The 18,586-nt window shown below is 42.7% G+C and overlaps 1 protein-coding gene across 2 annotated transcripts in view; it reads right to left on the minus strand.

Moving 5' to 3' along the window:
* The window catches only part of HEPHL1 (hephaestin like 1), a 30,439-nt gene that overhangs the window by 11,552 nt on the left and 301 nt on the right, over positions 1-18,586 (minus strand). Inside the window, exons 2-10 of one of the 2 annotated variants that reach the window (XM_042839314.1) lie at positions 10,136-10,380; positions 9,007-9,219; positions 7,150-7,329; positions 5,665-5,919; positions 4,688-4,856; positions 3,860-3,999; positions 3,556-3,687; positions 1,290-1,501; positions 688-838 (exon numbers count right to left, since the gene is read on the minus strand). In XM_042839314.1, the coding sequence (XP_042695248.1) occupies positions 688-838; positions 1,290-1,501; positions 3,556-3,687; positions 3,860-3,999; positions 4,688-4,856; positions 5,665-5,919; positions 7,150-7,329; positions 9,007-9,219; positions 10,136-10,380 (1,697 nt within the window). Of the gene's footprint in view, positions 1-687; positions 839-1,289; positions 1,502-3,555; positions 3,688-3,859; positions 4,000-4,687; positions 4,857-5,664; positions 5,920-7,149; positions 7,330-8,844; positions 8,914-9,006; positions 9,220-10,135; positions 10,381-18,586 lie in introns of those variants that run through there. The other variant, XM_042839313.1, reaches the window with a different exon arrangement.

Below are 18,586 nucleotides of genomic sequence, written 5' to 3' on the forward strand. Positions count from 1 at the left end.
CTGATTTCCACCTTTACTCCCAAAATATCTCTCTTTTAAATTTCATCATCAGATGCCACCTCATCTCATAGTTGGAAACACTGTACCTGCAGTGCCTGCACACATTTCGCTCAGCAGTTCACTGTTCACTATCAGTACATATTCTTGATTCTCTCAGTACAACCAAATCACAGGTTATGTGAGTTGCTCAAGTCTGTCATGTCAGGAATAATGTTGAGGATATCTGTGCTGAAGTCAGACATTTACGAACAGAAGAGACGTTTTAACCTATGACTGGACATTTCCTTAGTCTTCACCCCTCCTCTGCTGGAGTGGTCGCTGCCCAAGTGGAGCTGGCAGAGCAGAGAGGATGACTTCATTGCTGGAGTCAGTGCCAAGCCCTGTAGCTACACTGGAATCACCAGTAAACATCAGCTTCTTCTGCAGCTGATATGTGACTCTGGCATTATACCTTCTTACACACCCAAGGCTACACTCCATTCCCTTTCTCCAGCTGTAGTTGATAGGCGGTTGCAGTCCTTGTTAATGTGTCAAGGATTCAACAACCGAAGGACATCAGGAACCAGCCATATACTGACTGACAACTTTCCACCTCACCCTCCAAGGCACTGCAGTCAGCTATGAATGGGGACAAATTTTGCCGTTGATGACTGAAGAAAAGATATCATTAACAGATACATTTCATACCATGCATTTTGTTGGATTCCTTGAAATCTGCGTCATTTTCATCTACTTTTGAAGGGTCTCCAGTAAAAGCTTCAATATTCTTGTTCAGATACCAGCTGTCATTTTCATCGAAGATTGAAAAGAGGAGGTAGAATTCTCTGTCTATTCCCTTCTGTAGCCAAGGAGAAAGCCAACACACTAAAATGAGTCTGCAAAGAATTATCCTAGTGAAAAATTATCTTTCTTTTATAACAACAACAACAACAAAAAAAAATATATATATGTATATATATACAAAAAGCTGCAACTGCTTTCTTACTATGTCCTTTTAGAGGACATTGTATTTGTACTCTTCCATGAGCCAGAAGAAAAAAGAAATCCAGTGTGGTTGGAAAGATGCAGTCATTGCTAATGAATGCATGGAAAAGATGGAAAACCAAGGGATAAATCTGAGTGCTGGGGAATACCAGTTTCACCTTCCTATCCACCCCATAGGTCAGCTTTTACCCTGAGGAATGACATTTCTTCAAACTCTTAAATTTGAGCTGGGAACAGTGCAAATCCATTCTCCCCACAACCCACCACCCTGCTGTTTCGGAGAAGCCATTCTCCACTTTGGGCACCTGCATTCCATCCTCATTCAGTGAGTTCTTCCGACAGACCAGCAAAGGCCCCACCAGGCCAGAGTTGGTGTCCTTGACAGCATCAGTGGCTGAGTAGTACAGGTAGGTGAGGCATGGTGGGTCACTCTCACTCGGACCTCCATTTTCAGGCACTCTCCATTTGTACGTGAAGGTTTCACCTGGCTTAACATGGGCTCCTGGCTTCATATATCCTGTAGAGAGAAAGTAGAGAAAAACAAACGTTATGGGAACAGAATACAACTGTTGGGTGGGAGTCAGACATAGCCTCTGGTTTCTGCAGACAGGTTCAAGCATTATCCTATAGATCGGTGGTTTCTACCATAGGGACATCTCCCAGAGCCCTGTGCCACAGAAACACATGGAGCCATTCCTCGCCGAACGAGTTTGACACAGACACTGACATAAAGCTATTTGAATTATCTGGATTTGATCAGACTAAATATGCAGAGCTCATCTTTTCTTTTAATTGGCTTCCTCTAATGTCTGTAGCTTACCTGCCCTATCGTGAGATTCATCTGAGGTGCAACCGCAGACTCTGAGTTCTCATTAAGCACCAACAAAGCAATTACATCAGCAAGTGGAGCTAAAGCTGTGACTGCTTAGAAATTCAAAGCAAATCCTGTAATTGTTTCTTCTTGATTTTGCAGCAACGCACAGGAAGCTCTGTTAGAGCCTCCAAAGAGAGGCTGGTGTTACTTTTTTCAGAAATTAATTCTGGCGATTGTCTGCTGTCCTATATCCTATCCACCTGCATAGGGTGGATGGAGCATCACTCATGCAGTGTAGTCACATTAAGAGAGTGCTGGTATCCACACAGAGAGCACCGTTATGAAGAAATAAATCTGGCATAAAATCTTCCTCTCCAAAGACCCAGAGGTGAACCAGTCACACTACTGCTTAATGGTCAGATTTGGTTTCATTCTGCTCCACACCAAAGGGTGCAATGCCAAGGGACACTGTTAACACAGGGTTTAAACAGAAGCACAACAGAACTACAAGGAGAGAGAAAAAGCTGCCTTTCCATTTGGGAACAATATCTGGTGTGGATGGCATTAGAATACAGTGACTTCAAGGCTGAAATCAACCTAGATGTTTTAGCATACAGCAGAGCCTGCTAGAAAGTGGGCTGTGTTGCACAGTCAACAACTGGAGACAAAAGAATTAGATTCAAGCCTTTTGTGTGATTTTATGACTTCGTGCGTTGACCTAATTCTCTTGGCACAGTTCTCCAAAGAAGGATTATATCGTGGGAGTTTCTTTTGGATGTGTTGCGGTAGAAGCAAAACAATTTAGACAACAAGAAAACTAACTTTCTCTTCAATGCTGCAAATGCAGCAAACACATTTCCACGGTATTATCTCTATACGTGCTATGGTTGGGATTCAACTCATCTAACACAAGCTCTCTAAATCTTGGATATGTGTTCTGACCCTAATCTAGTCTCCTTTTGTAGTCAGCAGAGACTGAGACATCTCCAGAGGTGACCTACTCTCTCCTGAAATAAGTGTTCAAAGTAAATGAACCTTTGCACCTTCTGAAGGGGCTGTTTCTTGCCTCTGAGTGCAGGAGTCTCCTACCAATTAGACATGACACAGTACATTTAATGGTTAAATTTTGATTATAAAGATCCTATCTTTGCACAAAATGAGAGGAAGCCCTTGATAAATGTTCTGCTCCAGTATTTATGTATTTAAGAGGATCAGTAATGATCAGAGGATCATTACTGCTTCACATTCTGGGTCAATCAGATAAAAGATGCCTGGATGTTGACTATCCTGGGAACGAAGGAAGTAATATACCTGACCTGGGTTAGAAGATCAGATGTGAAGCAGTTGAGACCTGTGGACAGCTATATGCAAAAACTCAGCAAGATCATCATGGCATCATCATGCCAGATCCTATACAACAGTATTGTGGAACATGCCCAGAGTTCATCCACTAGCTGGGGATGTATACTGTTAGATAAGAAATAATGTGAATTGGATTGGGCTTCTGGCTTGTACTCAGCATTAACGGATGGACCTCAGCTAATTTCAGCCACCTTGCTGGGCACATGTCCAAGGGAAAGAATCAGTACAGAGGCAGACTAGGGGGTTCCTCGTGGCATTTAGGGAAGACATAAAGTAACCAAATCATCCCTTCTATGCCTTACTATCCACAAAAAGGGCAAAGCTACAGAGCAACAGAAGACCTATAGATCTATGCATTTTGAATGTGACAATGCCACGCTGCAGTAAAAACTTACCATCTAAGTAGGGTGCACCTTCTGACAGTTTGCTGAAGCTTACACCATGGGCCATAATGCTATAGCTCCTTCTGGCTTTGTTGGCAAAAGTAACTAGCACTGTATCTCCCACTTCAGCTTTTATAACGGGACCTTAAAGAGAGAAGGCAAGGGAAGGCATTAGAAGACCTGCCAACAGATGTATTTCCATCTGAACAAGACGAAGCTGGCTGGCAACTGAATCCATTAATTTCCCCTCTGGAACCAAGGGGACTTCTGCTTTCAAATCCAATGGAATTGCAGGATGGGAAAATATTAACTGTACCAAGTATTCCCAGGTGTTTCATGTTCTCTGGCTGAATCTTCCTTTTACTGAACGTTGCGTCGGTATATTCCACATAGCGAACCTTCCAGTATAGCCCTCCTATTCTGTCAATCCCTTGTGTAAAATATATTGCAGATTCACTGTGGAATTAACAAATTGAACGGGTTAATTAACTGGACGTTCAGGCAGAAACCTTAATTCGGGATGAAGATATCACCCCAGCCACGGGAGAAATGATCTCCCAAGTCATTAGTTTGCATACACTTTTTCTCATACAGCTCTCTAGAGGAGATATTACTGACCTGAATTATAGCTATATATTAGTTAACAAATGGGCATTCACTGTGCATTAGACTTCAGAGTGTTCAACTTAGGACAAGTGCCATGTCAACTTACCTCTAACTACCTTGGGGCAAGACATGTGCCACTGCTTGCTCTCAGTGGGTTTCTAATCTTTAATTTTCCTGGACTGCAATACAATTCATCTCCATCAGCAATCCTGAGGGGGTAATTTGCCATTATGGCACTCTGTGATACACTCATTTCAAATGTGAAAGCTGCCTGAGGAATCTCAACATAAGGGCTTGCTTACATCACCAGAGCTCACTTTCTCCACAGACATAATTGTGGAGAGAGATAAGTGCTTCCAGAAGGCAACTACTAAGCATCGCAGTTACAGATCCAATTTCTCAACAAGGATGTTTAAATCCTCCCTGCCCTATCCAATTAAAATTAATAACAGTGCAGGCCCTAGCCCTGGTGAATCACAGTGGGATGTCATCCAACTCTTGAAATAAAAGCACGGCAGGAGAAGATGAGAAAGCTTACCTGCCAGTGGCATTTAAGCCCTGCCCAGTGAATTTATCGTAACCGTCAGGTCCATAATTCCAGAGCACTTCTTCAGCAGCAATATAGTATCTTCTTGTGTGACTGAGTGGTGAAGGTCGAGACAGGTTTTTTTGGCAGACCTGTACATCGTACAGTGCCTCCATGCCACCTGGGAGGAAAAAGAATCTGGAGACAGTCCTTGGCCAGCTACGCAGTCAGTAATCTCATGGATACAAATGCACATTCAGAACCCTCTAGGCAGGAGCTACATGGGCTGGAAAACATGACTAGGATCATTTGTGTAAATTTCTATTTCTAGACACTTCCTCCTTCTACAGGCTTCTCATGCAAGCAGTATGTCATCCCACTGCTGAAAACTGCTGAAATCCATGGCACTTCTGTGGGTTTATTTACTCAATTCCCCAATCTGGGTAAGGATGCAAAGGGATTTTGGGGACTGCAGTGCCTGCTGAAATGTGCAACGTGGTATCACCTCATCTGGACTCCCGTTGAAAAAGCTGGTTCATTACAGCACTGAAGATGTTTGTTGTTTGCCAAAATCAAGTCTCTTTGCATAATACAAATCCCACTGAATGCAATGTGCAAGTTCTTAAAAGTAGAAATGACCACAACTCGTGACTGTCTCTGATATCATAATTACACATTGCCTGCTGCTGCCACCCTAGTTTATGCTTTCAGGCTCTTGCACCATACAAATATATCATCATCATCATCATCAAATTGCTTCATGTAGAGGTTTCTTACCAATCCATATTTACAACTTTGGCCCAACATACATAATTTACCCTGGAAACTGAACTCATGATATATTTGTGGTGAAGCACTTCTGAAAGTGTCAGTTAGTCAGAAATGTCAAATGTCACTTCCAATGGAAACATCTCTGCTTTCTTTTTCTAGAGCAACAGAGGCTGAAATTTCTGTACCTGAAAAGATCAGGGATATCAGCTACACCATACCTCGTAAATGCTCGTTAACTTGGCACGTTATCAGCCACCTCCCAGGGCTCCCAGGAGTCATCTCTGCTGTGATGAACGTTGCTGCAAACAGACCGATGACATCTGCCCTCTGGTCTCTGTTAGTGAACGTGTGGCCATAGAAATACGCAGCGTGGATATCTATTTCACTTCCCATGCCAAACAAGTGCCAGGACATGGGAGTGTCAGCACACATCTCCAAGCCAGGGAGATTTCCATAAATATAACCATTAATTGCTAAAAACAAAAGTAGAAGATTTTAAGAGAGGGAAAAGAGAAGTGCCAAATGCATTTGACTTCATTTCTGAAGACAATTCTTTCCTGACCCAGAAAAGAAACTACAGATGCCCACACTCATTTCTGGATGTCAGGGGAAATTCTTTACAGAGCGAGTGGTGAGGTGCTGGAACAGCTGCCCAGAGAGGTTGTGGATGCCCCGTCCCTGGAGGTGTTCAAGGCCAGGTTGGATGGGGCCCTGGGCAGCCAGTATTAAATGAGGAGGTTGGTGTCCCTGCATGCAGCAGGGGGGTTGGAGATCATGATCCTTGAGGTCCCTTCCAACCCTGGCCGTTCTGTGATTCTGTGATTTCCTAGCTGAATAAAACATTCACAGGCTCCCAGATGAAGGATGCATTTTTGAACAGCCAGCATACAGCTCTGGATGATCAATCTGCCTATATTCTCTGGTTGGGTCTACGAAAAACTTCCTGGGCCATATCAAGATATTACAAAGGCCCAGTCAGCAGCAAGAAGGCCTGATAATGAAGTTAATTTTTTCTGCTGGCACTTAAGATGTCTGGAATATATTCTCTTTAATTCTGAGTCACAAGTACACTGTTGTACATCTGGCTCAGGCAACATAAATTAAAAAATCATCTTATCAGTCAAATCAGTTTAGTCAGCTTTGCCTTCTTGAGCTTCCACACCTGACAACGTATCAGGACATTAGAAGAATGCGATTCACATTCTGCAAAATAATTTAGCTCCTTGGTTCCATGGAATGACTGATTTAGCTTCTTAGCCCAAATTTCCAAATAGCACAAAGTAAGTACTCTTACTGAATTCTGAAGGGCAGAAATAGCAGTACCAGCTAGCCTGCCAGTCTTCAGGTCTTTTGAGAGCTAGAATTGTTGGACTCTTCCAATATATGCATCTCAAAGTACTCTTCAGCCTTCTTTTCTCTTTTCACAGCTCATTAAGTGGTCACCAAAAATTTTACATATGTTGCCCAAGGTAACATGCTAAACAAGTGTCAGAGCTGGATATGAAAGCCAAATCTCCTTACTACAAAGCATTGTGTTGTGTTATGTTTAGGGAAAGGCTTTTATCAACACAGTAGTTCAACATCTCAATCTGTTTTGTACTGACACAGATAAGGAAGAGGCATCATAAGAGACAGAAAGTCCTAGTGATACGAAGAGCCTGATTACTGCTGTAAGTCACCATTTGCTCAAGAGTCCTGCTCACCATGCATTCGGTTGCTGGTCTGGAAACCTTCATCCTCTTTGTTAACTGTGGCTGGTTCTAAGCAGAAGGTATTTATATTCTCATCGAGGTACCAGCTGACATTTTCATCTATAATGCTAAACATCAGGGCAAAAGCATTAGCAGCACCAGTCCTTTCTATTGAGGTCTCATCTGCAGTTCCTAAATCGCAAACGAAAAGGAAAGTGCTAAAAAAAGCCTTGGAGGGGATTGAATTTTAAAATGACAGTAACTTTGGAGCATTCAAGGAAATACAGCAGTCTGCCCATGGTCAGGTTGAATCTTACCTGACTTTACCCCTTCAAGACAGCTTAGTTCCACCTTCCAAACATTTGAGTAGATGGGTGCATCCAGTAGGTAGCTTATCTCATCTAAGTCATATTGAGCTGCTATTTAATGAGTTTGACACAAGCACAAGTAGCTGCCAAAAGCTGTGGTCCCCATTTCCCAATCTTTGTCCCACTGCTTCCAACCCTGCCCCTTAGTATTACCATCCATGTGCCAATGCAGTAAGGCAGATCAGAAGCCTAACACAGCTGGTCAGAAATCAGAGAGGTAAGTGATGGCCTGCGTTCCTGTTGCATTGAAGCAGCTTGTGAGGTATGCCCTCAGAACAGGTAAGTATATGTGGCTTACTCTCCGTGGATTAGCAAGGAAAGCTAGACAGTTAACTAGGATTAGATATTTATATTTTAATAGGTTTAAGATGGGATGAGTACAATCTATCCAGGCTAAGCTGAGAATCGCTATCTGAGGACCACAGGAGTGGCAACACTGAATAGCTTATTATTAACCACTGACAGCTTTATATTTCATCTACTTGTCCTGTCTGTCTCTGAAAACCTGAAAACTTTCTGCTTCCCTAGTGTTGCCTGGGATGGGACCCCAGAGCCTCTCAATCCACCCATCACCATCAGAGGGAGGAGGACTGAGGCAATTGGCATTATGTAGATAACCACCTTGACAAGTTCAAGTCAAGACTGAACATGCAGATAAGCCAGGTTTTCAGGCTAGGACTGTTTTGAGCATGTTATCTCCTAGCTTCATGTATTATCCTACAGTCTTTGGATCAGTTTCACCTTCTCAGGAAGTGCTGTATGTTCCCCAGGATAAAAAAAGTCTGAGACATTTTATTGTCAATTATTGGGAAATCAGGTCCTCTCCACATTTAAGCCTTTTCCTGGACATATAACCATTGTTTCAGGTATATGTTCTGTACTTTTGTAAAATTAGAGCTGGTTTTGTACTACAGGAGATGCTGGAAAGGTGGAAAATTTACATGTGTCCCAAATTGAGAAGGGGCGATTGCTCACCTGACAGATAGAGTTAGTACATGGCTATTGCAATAAAGTACAAGGGACAGGATGTCCCCTCAGCTGTTTAGGGCACATTCCCATGTGGCTGTGATATAAAACCAATATGCAAAACTCCATAAGAAAAAAAAAAGTGACAAGTATGTAAACGCCAATGTAGAAGTCACCCCCCAACTCTAATTTCACTTCCTGGGCCAGGAGTCTCTTGATTATCCTGAAATGATCCCAGTTAGGGCACATTTATTTCTGGTGTCAGTCGTGACCAGCTGGCCACAGAGCATGCTGTAGTACCTTCACCAGCTGAGGGAAATCTCTTGTGAAACTGAAGGGGAGCAGAAGGGGATTGTCCCAGAGCCATACCTACCCTGGGATGCTCCTGGAATGGCCCAGCTATTCCTTGCCCCTTTTTATGGGCTATGTAGGGATAGATTCTAGACCATCATGTTTATACCTGTAAGCAAAAATGACTGTTAAGATGCCAAGCTTGGCACAGGGGCTCGCTTTATCAGTGCTTCTAGCTCAGTACCTTTTTTACAAACCAGCAGTGGCCCAATTAAACCAGATGCAATATCTCTTGGGGTGTCAATGTGAGAATGGTAAATCCAAGTCAAGCAGTTTGAGTCTGCCAAAGTTGGGGAATAACTTTTCCTTACTGGCCATGTGTAGGTGTAATTTCCACCAGGAACAACAAAATCATCCTCTTTGCTTTTACCACCAGTTCCATCAGGGTAAAGTGCTCCTAATAAATTTAAAAAGAAAGAAAGAAAGAAAGTTCTTAGCCTCACCTTAGCTGTTCTCCTTAAATAAACGTGTGATTTCTTCTATTTTATCATGGCTTTCAAAGACAAGAACTGCACTCACAAATTAAGAATCACTAAAAAATTGTGAAAATTTTCAGATGTTCTGGTAAAAAAGCCAAAACATGTTGACAGTTAAAATCAATTACTTGTCACTAGATGAAGCTTTACAATTCATATAAGAGACTTTAGCTTTTGTCTTTACTCTTATTAAACATATACACCCTCTGTTTGTTAAGACTATATATCTTCTCGCAGAATACTGATGAGAACAATAAGTATGGGCAAATCATGGAATTGTTAAGGTTGGAAAGACTACTAAGATCATCCAGTCCAGCCATCAGCCCAGCCTGTGACAGCTCTAGAACTTGTCACTCAGTGATCTTTTTTCTTGGAAATCTCCAGAGATGGTGACTCCACCACCTCCACCACTCACACGTACGTAAGTTTTGGATTCTGAAAATGAAATCATGCATGTTACAAACCTACAAAGAGTAAAAACATTTACTTACAAGAGCTCTATCAATTGAAACAGGCTAGAAGTAAAAAGAAGGAGGGAAAATACTTCAGTGACTAATAATTTGGGAAAATAATTCAGGAAAAAAAGACCCACCTAACCTGTTTGAGTGCTGGATTTATCCTGGGCATCAAAGGTTTGTGGCCAAAAGTTTTAAGAAATTAGTATGTTCCTGGTTTTAGTCATCAGTTGCAACTACCAGTGAGTTTATGTGAGGATGATCTAAAGTCCTCTGATGTCAATGGCCAGAACAATAAGTACTTGGACAAACTTCTAGCCCTGACATTCACTACCCCAGGGGAAATGGAGAAGAAGAGAGAAAGGGACAAACCAGCTTTTACCTTCAGATTCCTTGTCGTAGAAGACCCCATGTGGATGCACTGAGTATGGACGGGAAGCAAAGTTTTTCAAATGGATGATAAAGACATCCTCTTCTTCTGCCTTCAGGACTGGCCCAAGGAACCCCAGCCAGGCTGCCTTGGGGATTTCCTGGGAATATGTGTCATCTGTGTATTGCCTAAAAATAGCCTTTTTGTACACACGCCCAATCCGGTTGGCTCCTCTTGTTGCATACACACTTGCAAACCTAATGTTGAGAAGGGAAAATAATTCAGAGACAAAAAATCATTGGAGAGTTGATCAACTGATGCTTACAGTGCTGCTGAATGGTCCACTGAGGCATACCACACAGACTGACATGTGGGGAGTCAATCTGGACAACACTATTGGCACCCATTCCCCTTTCTGTTCAGTAACAGACATCTACAGGTCTGGTCTTTGGTGCAAGTGCTACAACTCCTTACTTGAGAACCAGGAACTCGGGCCTTTCTGTGGAGTTTTAGCACCTTCTCCCTCTTTTGAGAGGGTGAAAACTCACATCGAAATGCTTGACAATTCAGAAGGAGAAGAAAACCAAATTCTTTAAAGGTTTCTCTAAAGCCAGTAAGAGTGGTTGTAAATGATTAGTTTGGCAACCCAGAAGAGTAGCGTATTTTTGTACGAAATCAATAATTTCTACGTTCCAGAACCTATATCTTATAGCAACTTCAAGTGATGCACAGCACATCTTGTGGTCAGTGGTTGGCTGTTAAATTCCTACTCCCTTTAATTCCTGAAATGCATTTGCAGTCTAAAATCATCTAGCTCCACGTTCCCACTGGTTCCCATCGTGCCCTTCCTCACATCAAAGAGGCCACACACCATCAGGAATTTCTTTCTTATGCAGGCACTTGCACAAGTTTTAATTAATTGATTAAATTGCCTCCTACCTTTCCTCTGGACAAAACAAATGTGCTGACATTCTTTATGCCACAAGTTTTCCCTGACCCTCTTTTCTGAAAGCTTTCCAATATTTCTCTTTCTCCCTTGAAGTCAGAAACAAGAACTTCACATAATACACAAATAATATTCCAGCTAAAGCAGGACATACACCCAGTCAGTACTTCTTACGCAACCAGAAATTGGTTTTGCTCATCTAACTATAACTGGCAACCAATTTTAGACTATCTGTTATGATATTTAATCTTCTTTACTTCTCTCTAGAATGCATCTAACAAGTACAGTGCACACTCTCCATGTCCAAGTATCTTGCACAGTGTCTGGAGGACACCTCTTTGCCACACAAACATGGCTATTACACCTTTGTGGCCACTATCTAAACCAAATCCATGAAGTGATTCATATTTCAAGGTCTCCAAAAAGAATACTTTTACATTTGTTTATAACACAGACTCATCAAGAGCTATTTTGGTATAAATGAAAGCATTGCCACAACACTGCTGTGTCAGAAGTAGTTGCTTAGGACAAAGGAGGATAGAAGCTTCTCGGTCTGATCCATCCCTAAATAAATTATGGTAGATATTAGTTAAGGAGTGAGTTGCTAATAAGTCTGGATTTTTAGCAAATCAGCAGCTCTGCAGTAACTGTGTGCATAGCAAGACTGGCACGTAACCTTGTGCTCACTGAGAAGATACCTTTCCTGCCTGGGGGAAGAGGTGCTACCTCAGAATAGTAGGTGGTAGTAGTAGTAGTACAATGTAAACATCCATGCTTTCTTACCTCATGGCAATGTATTCCTGTGGCTAGGCCCTAATTTGAATTATAAATAGCACTTATGGCTCTGGTTCTCTGGCCAGACAACATTGCATGCATAACTACAGACCCCTGGGATACATTGCCTGCTCTGCAGAAAAACTCAATTCCAGAGAAGCTGTATGCTTTTGAACAGGCATGGCCACGCTTGACGTGAGTCTCACTCCTGTGAATGCATAGAACAAAGATTCCAAAACCCATTTAGAAATTTAAGTTCCAAGGAAATCACCCCAGAAAAACCTGTGGGCTCAGGCGCCAGAAACTTCCTTGTTGCCTAAAGCTGTGCTACAGGACTTCTTAGATAGCATTTCTATTGATCGGACCTGTGCCACTTAAAGACATCTAGGAGATGGGGGAAAAAAAAAGTCCTTTTAATGCCAGCTTTCTGAAAGGACATTCATTCAAATCCTCCATCCTTTCAGAGCTGCCAAGCCCACTGTCCATGTAACAGGTACCAGCCAGTCACAAGGCAGGTGATGCTCTTCTCTGCTGAACACCAAGGGATAAAACAGTCATGGAGCCAGAAAGGGATCACAGCACAGATGAAGCAACGACCTGACTCTGTTTAACAGTGGGTTTTAGTTAAACATTTTCCAAGAGTAAACGTCAAATCAATTTTGGGAGACAAATTCCCACATCCCAGTAACGCCTAAGCTATTGGTTCCAGATTCAGGCTCATCCATAACTCCCTTCCTTCCAGACCAACACTTTCCAAAGGACAGAAGAGTTTACTGCTCAAAATGCCCTGATGATGCCTTGGACATTTCTTGGAGTGAAGACACTTCAGCCTCACTCCTTCTACACTCCAGGAAGGGGTAGAGTCCACTTCTTCTGCTTACACAGATACATGCGTGTATTTTCAACATGTCCTTCTTGCCACCCTCAACAACCTGAGAGAGAGCACAATGGCTGCTGTAAGTTCCACTCTAAGTGTCTGGACTTCCCCATTTCCTCCCAGAGGATTTCCGCAGTGCCTACCTCATCTTTTGAAGCAGCTGGTAGCTCTGTGTATCTTTACATGTGTTGCTGTGCTGCACAATACAATGTTTAAAGATCCTTTTCAGAAAGACTGACTACACTGAAACTAATGCTATCAGCCATGAGAAGCTCATAGAAAAGATGCATGGGTGTGAGTGACTTCTCCTTTTCACCCCCATTTGTCTGGACCAATTGGTCACCATCATGTGAGCACACTGTGGGGCTGATAGCTCTACACAGTGCCACAGAGCAGACAGAGGATGGGTCAGAGGGTGCTGGCACTGGCTTGTTCCCAACGTCTTCTGCTGCTCTTTCTGTAGGACACAGAATTTCACTCCTGTCCTTCTTTATTTCATCCCAGTTTTTCACAATGTCTCTGCTGTTGTTGTTGGCACACCTTGGTTTCTTCCCATTTGCAGAGTATCTTAGAGAGATTTTCACTGCTATGGGACTTCATCTTGCATCTTTGACAACAGCATTCTCAAAGTTCATTCCCAACTCCTGACGGAGTATGCTTCTTGGGGAAACAGCGTCCCATTTCAGCCACCTACTTAAACGACCCCTTTAGCTGTATCTCCTGTTTCATTCTTTCCCACTCACTGTCTTTCCAATATATTATTGTGGCAGCAACTTCTCCAAATGCTGTAAACAGATCCAAATCTCCAAAATTGCCTTCGCTTTTTACTTCAGGTGATTATGATGTGTCTGTTCTACTTGGTACCGCATGCCAAATGTCTCCTATTTCTCATTTGTCCTGTGCTTCAAGCAGACAAACCTCCCTGTTTCTTCATGATCTCCTGTTCACTAGAAATCATTTCATCTTCCTCATGGCTTCATGATATCAGTGCCTGAACCTCCTGAACGTCCTGTGTGGAAGTTCTTCTTTTGTTTCTGCATCTGATTTCGTTTTGCCAGTTGACCATTCCCAGCCATTCTTAAGCTCCAAGAAAAGAGGGCAGTGCACGTGAGAGGGACAGGGAGTTATTAATAGCCAATGAACTCTCATTCTTTTAAATTAATATTATTGTAATTATAGTAAACCATTCCTCTGTAGTGACGAGTATTGAATCTCTTCCAAACAAGAGTGTCGTGTAGACTCAACTTCAATGAATTCAAGATGAGACATACAGATAATCTGCCATCTCAGGCGAAGACTGTAAGTGTAGTCTCTACACCTATTTGTTTTATCACACAAAAAATGCATTTTACCTTACTTATGATACCTTTGATCTTTAGAAGTAAGGTGCTTCTGTACAGTAAGAGTGCTGCACACTATGCACAGTAGAACAAATAGAACAGTACATGGAGTCAGATTCCTCACAGTTCTGAAGCCTGCTGAGTTGGTTTGTCACTTTAATCCCCACTGAAAACATTTCAAACAGCTGCCAGATACAGAGCCTTGAGTTTTCTCCTGCTGTTAACATGCCCAATAGCTGATGCATGCTCCTAGGTATGACTGTGGGTAAACACGAACTTTCTTTTCCAGCTATTATTCCACTGAAGTCCCATAGATTTTGTGTTGGCAATACAAACTTTTTCCCTAAAATCCATTGTTGAAACTTTTTTTCTCTGCTGTCTTCACATACTCTACCACTGTGTTTATAAGAGATCTTTTCTCTGAAATCCCTCAGCTTTCTGAGGGATGGAGTATGTGAGGAGAGTGCCCAGGGTTCCAAACTGCCCCTGTCACGTTAACCTCTGGATTGTGCCTTCTGTTCAGCACAACCCTCTGCCAGGCAAGTTCAAGATCTGTGTCAGAGGGATGGCTGGTAGAGGGTTCAGTGGTACCTGCTCCCATTTGTTGACGGTGCCCTGATCACACAGCATCAAAAAGCAGGATGATTTTTGTGTCCTCAAACAACAGAGAAACCTTGTGATCAAGGGACATCTGAGACCTTATCTAACCCACAATTGCAGCTAGAGAGGTCAGTAAAACCCCAAAACCTTCAATGAAGCTCTGAAGCGTCACTGGTTAACTGTGGCTACAATGGTTTCTCTCTTACGATGATCTCTTTCTTCCACTGAATTCAGTGATGAAACTCCCCCTAGACTTCACTAGAGCCAGGATTTCATCTTTAATACCCTTTGAATGTTGACTCTTTGCACATAGATTTTTTCTGCTGATGCAATTGGGTCATTTGGCCACATAATGACTCAGCCATGAGTTTAGCACCTGTGACGGCAGTTTTACTGTCATCCTCTGGGTGGGATCTCCTCACAGGCAAGTTGCACAAACTGTGTTTGACGTTGTGGTAACAAAAAATACCCGTTAGTGCTGGTGGATGCATGACTTAGCCCAGATAAATGCAGGCTTGGTGGCCTAAGGAGAAGGGATGAGGGGTTACATCAGGCAAAACTTAATGACCTCTATCACCAGCAGAACAAGATTTAAGTGCCTATCGTATAAACTAGCACCAAATTAATTTAAGAGAGGTTATCAACCAAACTTTGATCCTGAGGGCTGAGCCACAGTACGAAGGGAAAGACTAATATAAGTCAAACCACATCATCCCGTTGCATTTTTCTTTTGAAAGGCCATGGCCTTTATGGCTATTAAAGGGAGCAGGCAATATCTGAACTTGACTTCCCTCTGCAGTGATATCCGTATCCTAACTCACAACATCTCACAGGGATCTGCAGCATGTCTGGCAAAACAGATAGCACCTTGCATTCTGCACGTTGTATCCACTATGGTTTAATTATGCCAGCTCCTTTCACCAGTTGTATCAGGTGGGACAGGATGCTGAACACCTCAGCTTGCCCATATTCAGTGGCTGTAATTTGGATCCAGCTGTAGTTTCCAAAGTTCTGGGTGCTTTAGCAAATGTCACTTTGATGTTTGAAGTGAGAGTGTAATGCTTTAGTCTCATTCATAACAGCCCAAATTATGAGAGCTGATGGAACAGCTTAAGGCTTCAAGTAGACTAGACAGATGGCAGAGGCAGCAGCCTCATTATTCTCTTTACACAAGCACTGTTGCACAGCGAGATACACGAGCTTTGCAAGCAGCGGGCTGGCCCTTGAGCACTGCAGCAACACAGATCATCATGAAAATTAACATCCAAGCAGAATAGTGATGTTAACACAGGGCTGCGTTTGGGTTAATCAGCTCTGACGAGAGGCAGCCTTTTCCTCTCACACCCAGGGAGGTGCTGATGCAGCTCCACGGCTGCTGGCTCACTCAGCACCAGCAGGAACCCAGCAGCACTGCCTTGTGCCAGATCCTACTCCCCTAATTTTTAGACCCATGCCTCAGCCACAGGAGTCTCCTTTCTGTAAAGCAGCCTCATTGCTGCAAAGATCTAAAGACTGAGGGAGAACTCAGCTTTGGAACGGCAGCGTTGAAAATCATCTTTATAATCTCACTATCTGATCCAGGTAATGTGACATTTTCCATGACGTGGTTGCTAACTCAGCACTTTTGTTAAGTTGCAAAGAATAAGTGGTTTTGATTATATCTCTGTGGGCTAGCTGGAATCAAAGGGAACATCCCTTTTTGTATGTGCACCAGCACTTTTAGAGATAACCAGTTTGTCTGCAAGGTCTTCATCTGCACTTCCCTATCAATAAAACTGGGATAGTGCCCCATCAGATGGGTGCTGCAAGGATGCATCACGAGCTGAGAAGTGCTGGGCTCAGCGAGCCTGAGTGCTGCTGTATGCAGAACACGGCTGGCTCAAAATGCATCCCTGCCTCAATCCAGGAGCTGATCCTTAAACTTCATTAATCCAACTGTGCTTTTCTTACTACCCATAGGAACCAGTTAATTAGCTGAAGGGTTAAGCCATTAGTATACACCTTTAAATTTACATTAGAAGCTACCATAAAGAGTTGAATAGTCAAAAAAACTGTTATTTGTTCACTTCTTCCACGTGTCTATACCAACCATTAATCTAGAATACAGCAGCTTTATTCTGGCCTAATGTAATACAGTTTACAAAGTAAACTAGTTACAGGAACCATTTTTTGCAGTAGAAGGCTTCATGTAGGGACTGAACCACAAGCAATCCCCAAGCTTGGGATGTAGAGTCCACCTTAAAATCCAGATTACATTTCCTCTGTGGGTAAACCCTTTGGAATTTGCATTCTCTAATTATTACATTACAACACTGACTGAAGACGCAAGCTATCATTTCTCCCTGTTGTGCCATGAAAAAGGCATTATATTAATGTCTCAGACTTTAAAGTAAATGTGCCACTTGGTGTCCAGGGATCTCAAAGCACAGACAGACTTAAAAGTACATTTTACAGAATAGCCTTTCCACAAAACGAGGGAGGATCTGTCAATAGCTGCCCTTCACTTGAAGCTCCTTCCTTTCCAGAGAGATCTTTCAATTTAGGGAGGGGAGAAAATTTTCCTGTGGCAAAAAGAGTGGGATGTGAGAAATTCCAGCATTTAACACAACTGAAAAACAACTTTTTTCGGCAAAGAACATTTTAATAGTCTGGGAAAAACGTATCAACCTGAATTCAGTCTAAAGGGTAACACATATTGACTTGGATGCTAACTGGGACCTCCAGTTGTTAGTAGAATAAGCATAAGATTTTGCTGAAAAATAAAACTCCTTGCCTTCTTACAGTGGAAAAAATATTTACTTTATGAAATCTAGATAACAGTGATTCTGAATTTGCCAGCCACTAGAGAAAAGCTCTGCTTTGCCTGGGACTGTCAGAAAGGACATCCATGTCTAACTGATGGGATAAAATACGGTGCTTTCAATGTGCCTACAGACCTGGTATAGACACTGGACCTCCTCACTCACTCATAGCTCCCATCCCATCCCTAAGCTTAAACTCAGAGGAAAGATCTCAAATTGTGTTGCCAAAGATACTGATTAAACCTGAAAATATTCCTAGGCATGTGTGAAGGCCGCATGGTAGAAAGGCACTGAGGGCCTGTGCCGTCTCCAATTCATGCTTAGGCCAGTTCTCCTGGCACAGTAAGGATATGCAGCCAACCCCAGCAGTGTGGCATGACAACTGATGCCTGCTTTGCTCTGAACTGAGGCACAGTTCATCACAGTGTTACCCATGCACTCCACTTTTAACACAGGCAGTTGCCAGGACTGCAGTGTGTCCATTCACAGTCGTACGTAAGTACTTGCTTAAACAGATATCCCAAATGGAGATCTCCACACCTGCACACACTGCAGATAATATTCTTGTATCACACTGCAACCAGTGTACACATTTGCATTTTACAGTGTTGTACCAAACCTCCAAATTTTTCATCTCACCAAGAGCAAACTCAAAAGTGTTTGCCCACCAAACTCTCCTCTACATCTTATTGCCAAGATATGTGCTTGACTGTGGAATTTCACTTTGGACAACATGTCCCAGAAATGCTTGCCTCTCCATGAAATGCACACAGATGATTTTTAACCCCTTTGAACCTGTTCTAAAATCATCTCTTGTGTTTTCCAGAGAGACTGTGGGGTCTCTTCCTTTCTCCTCCTTGGAGATCTTCCAAAGCCACCTGGACATGGCCCTGGGCACCCTGCTCTGGCTGTCCCCAATGGAGCAGGTGTTGGATCAGGTGGACCTGGACGTCCCTCAGCCATTTGGTGATCTTGTAACCCACTATGTGATGACTCTCTGACAAATATCAGTTACTTAATGTTGCCATCAAGTACACCAAAACTACCACTTGGCTTAATCAGCCATGATGAAAGAGAATTCTTGCCTTGAAGACAAAATTCTGCCTATGAGAGCATCAGTAATAG

The sequence above is a fragment of the Centrocercus urophasianus genome, unplaced genomic scaffold, assembly GCF_019232065.1.
Source record: "Centrocercus urophasianus isolate 14NV4802_14NV808 unplaced genomic scaffold, USGS_Curo_1.0 seq_9, whole genome shotgun sequence".
Classification (NCBI taxonomy): Eukaryota; Metazoa; Chordata; class Aves; order Galliformes; family Phasianidae; genus Centrocercus; species Centrocercus urophasianus.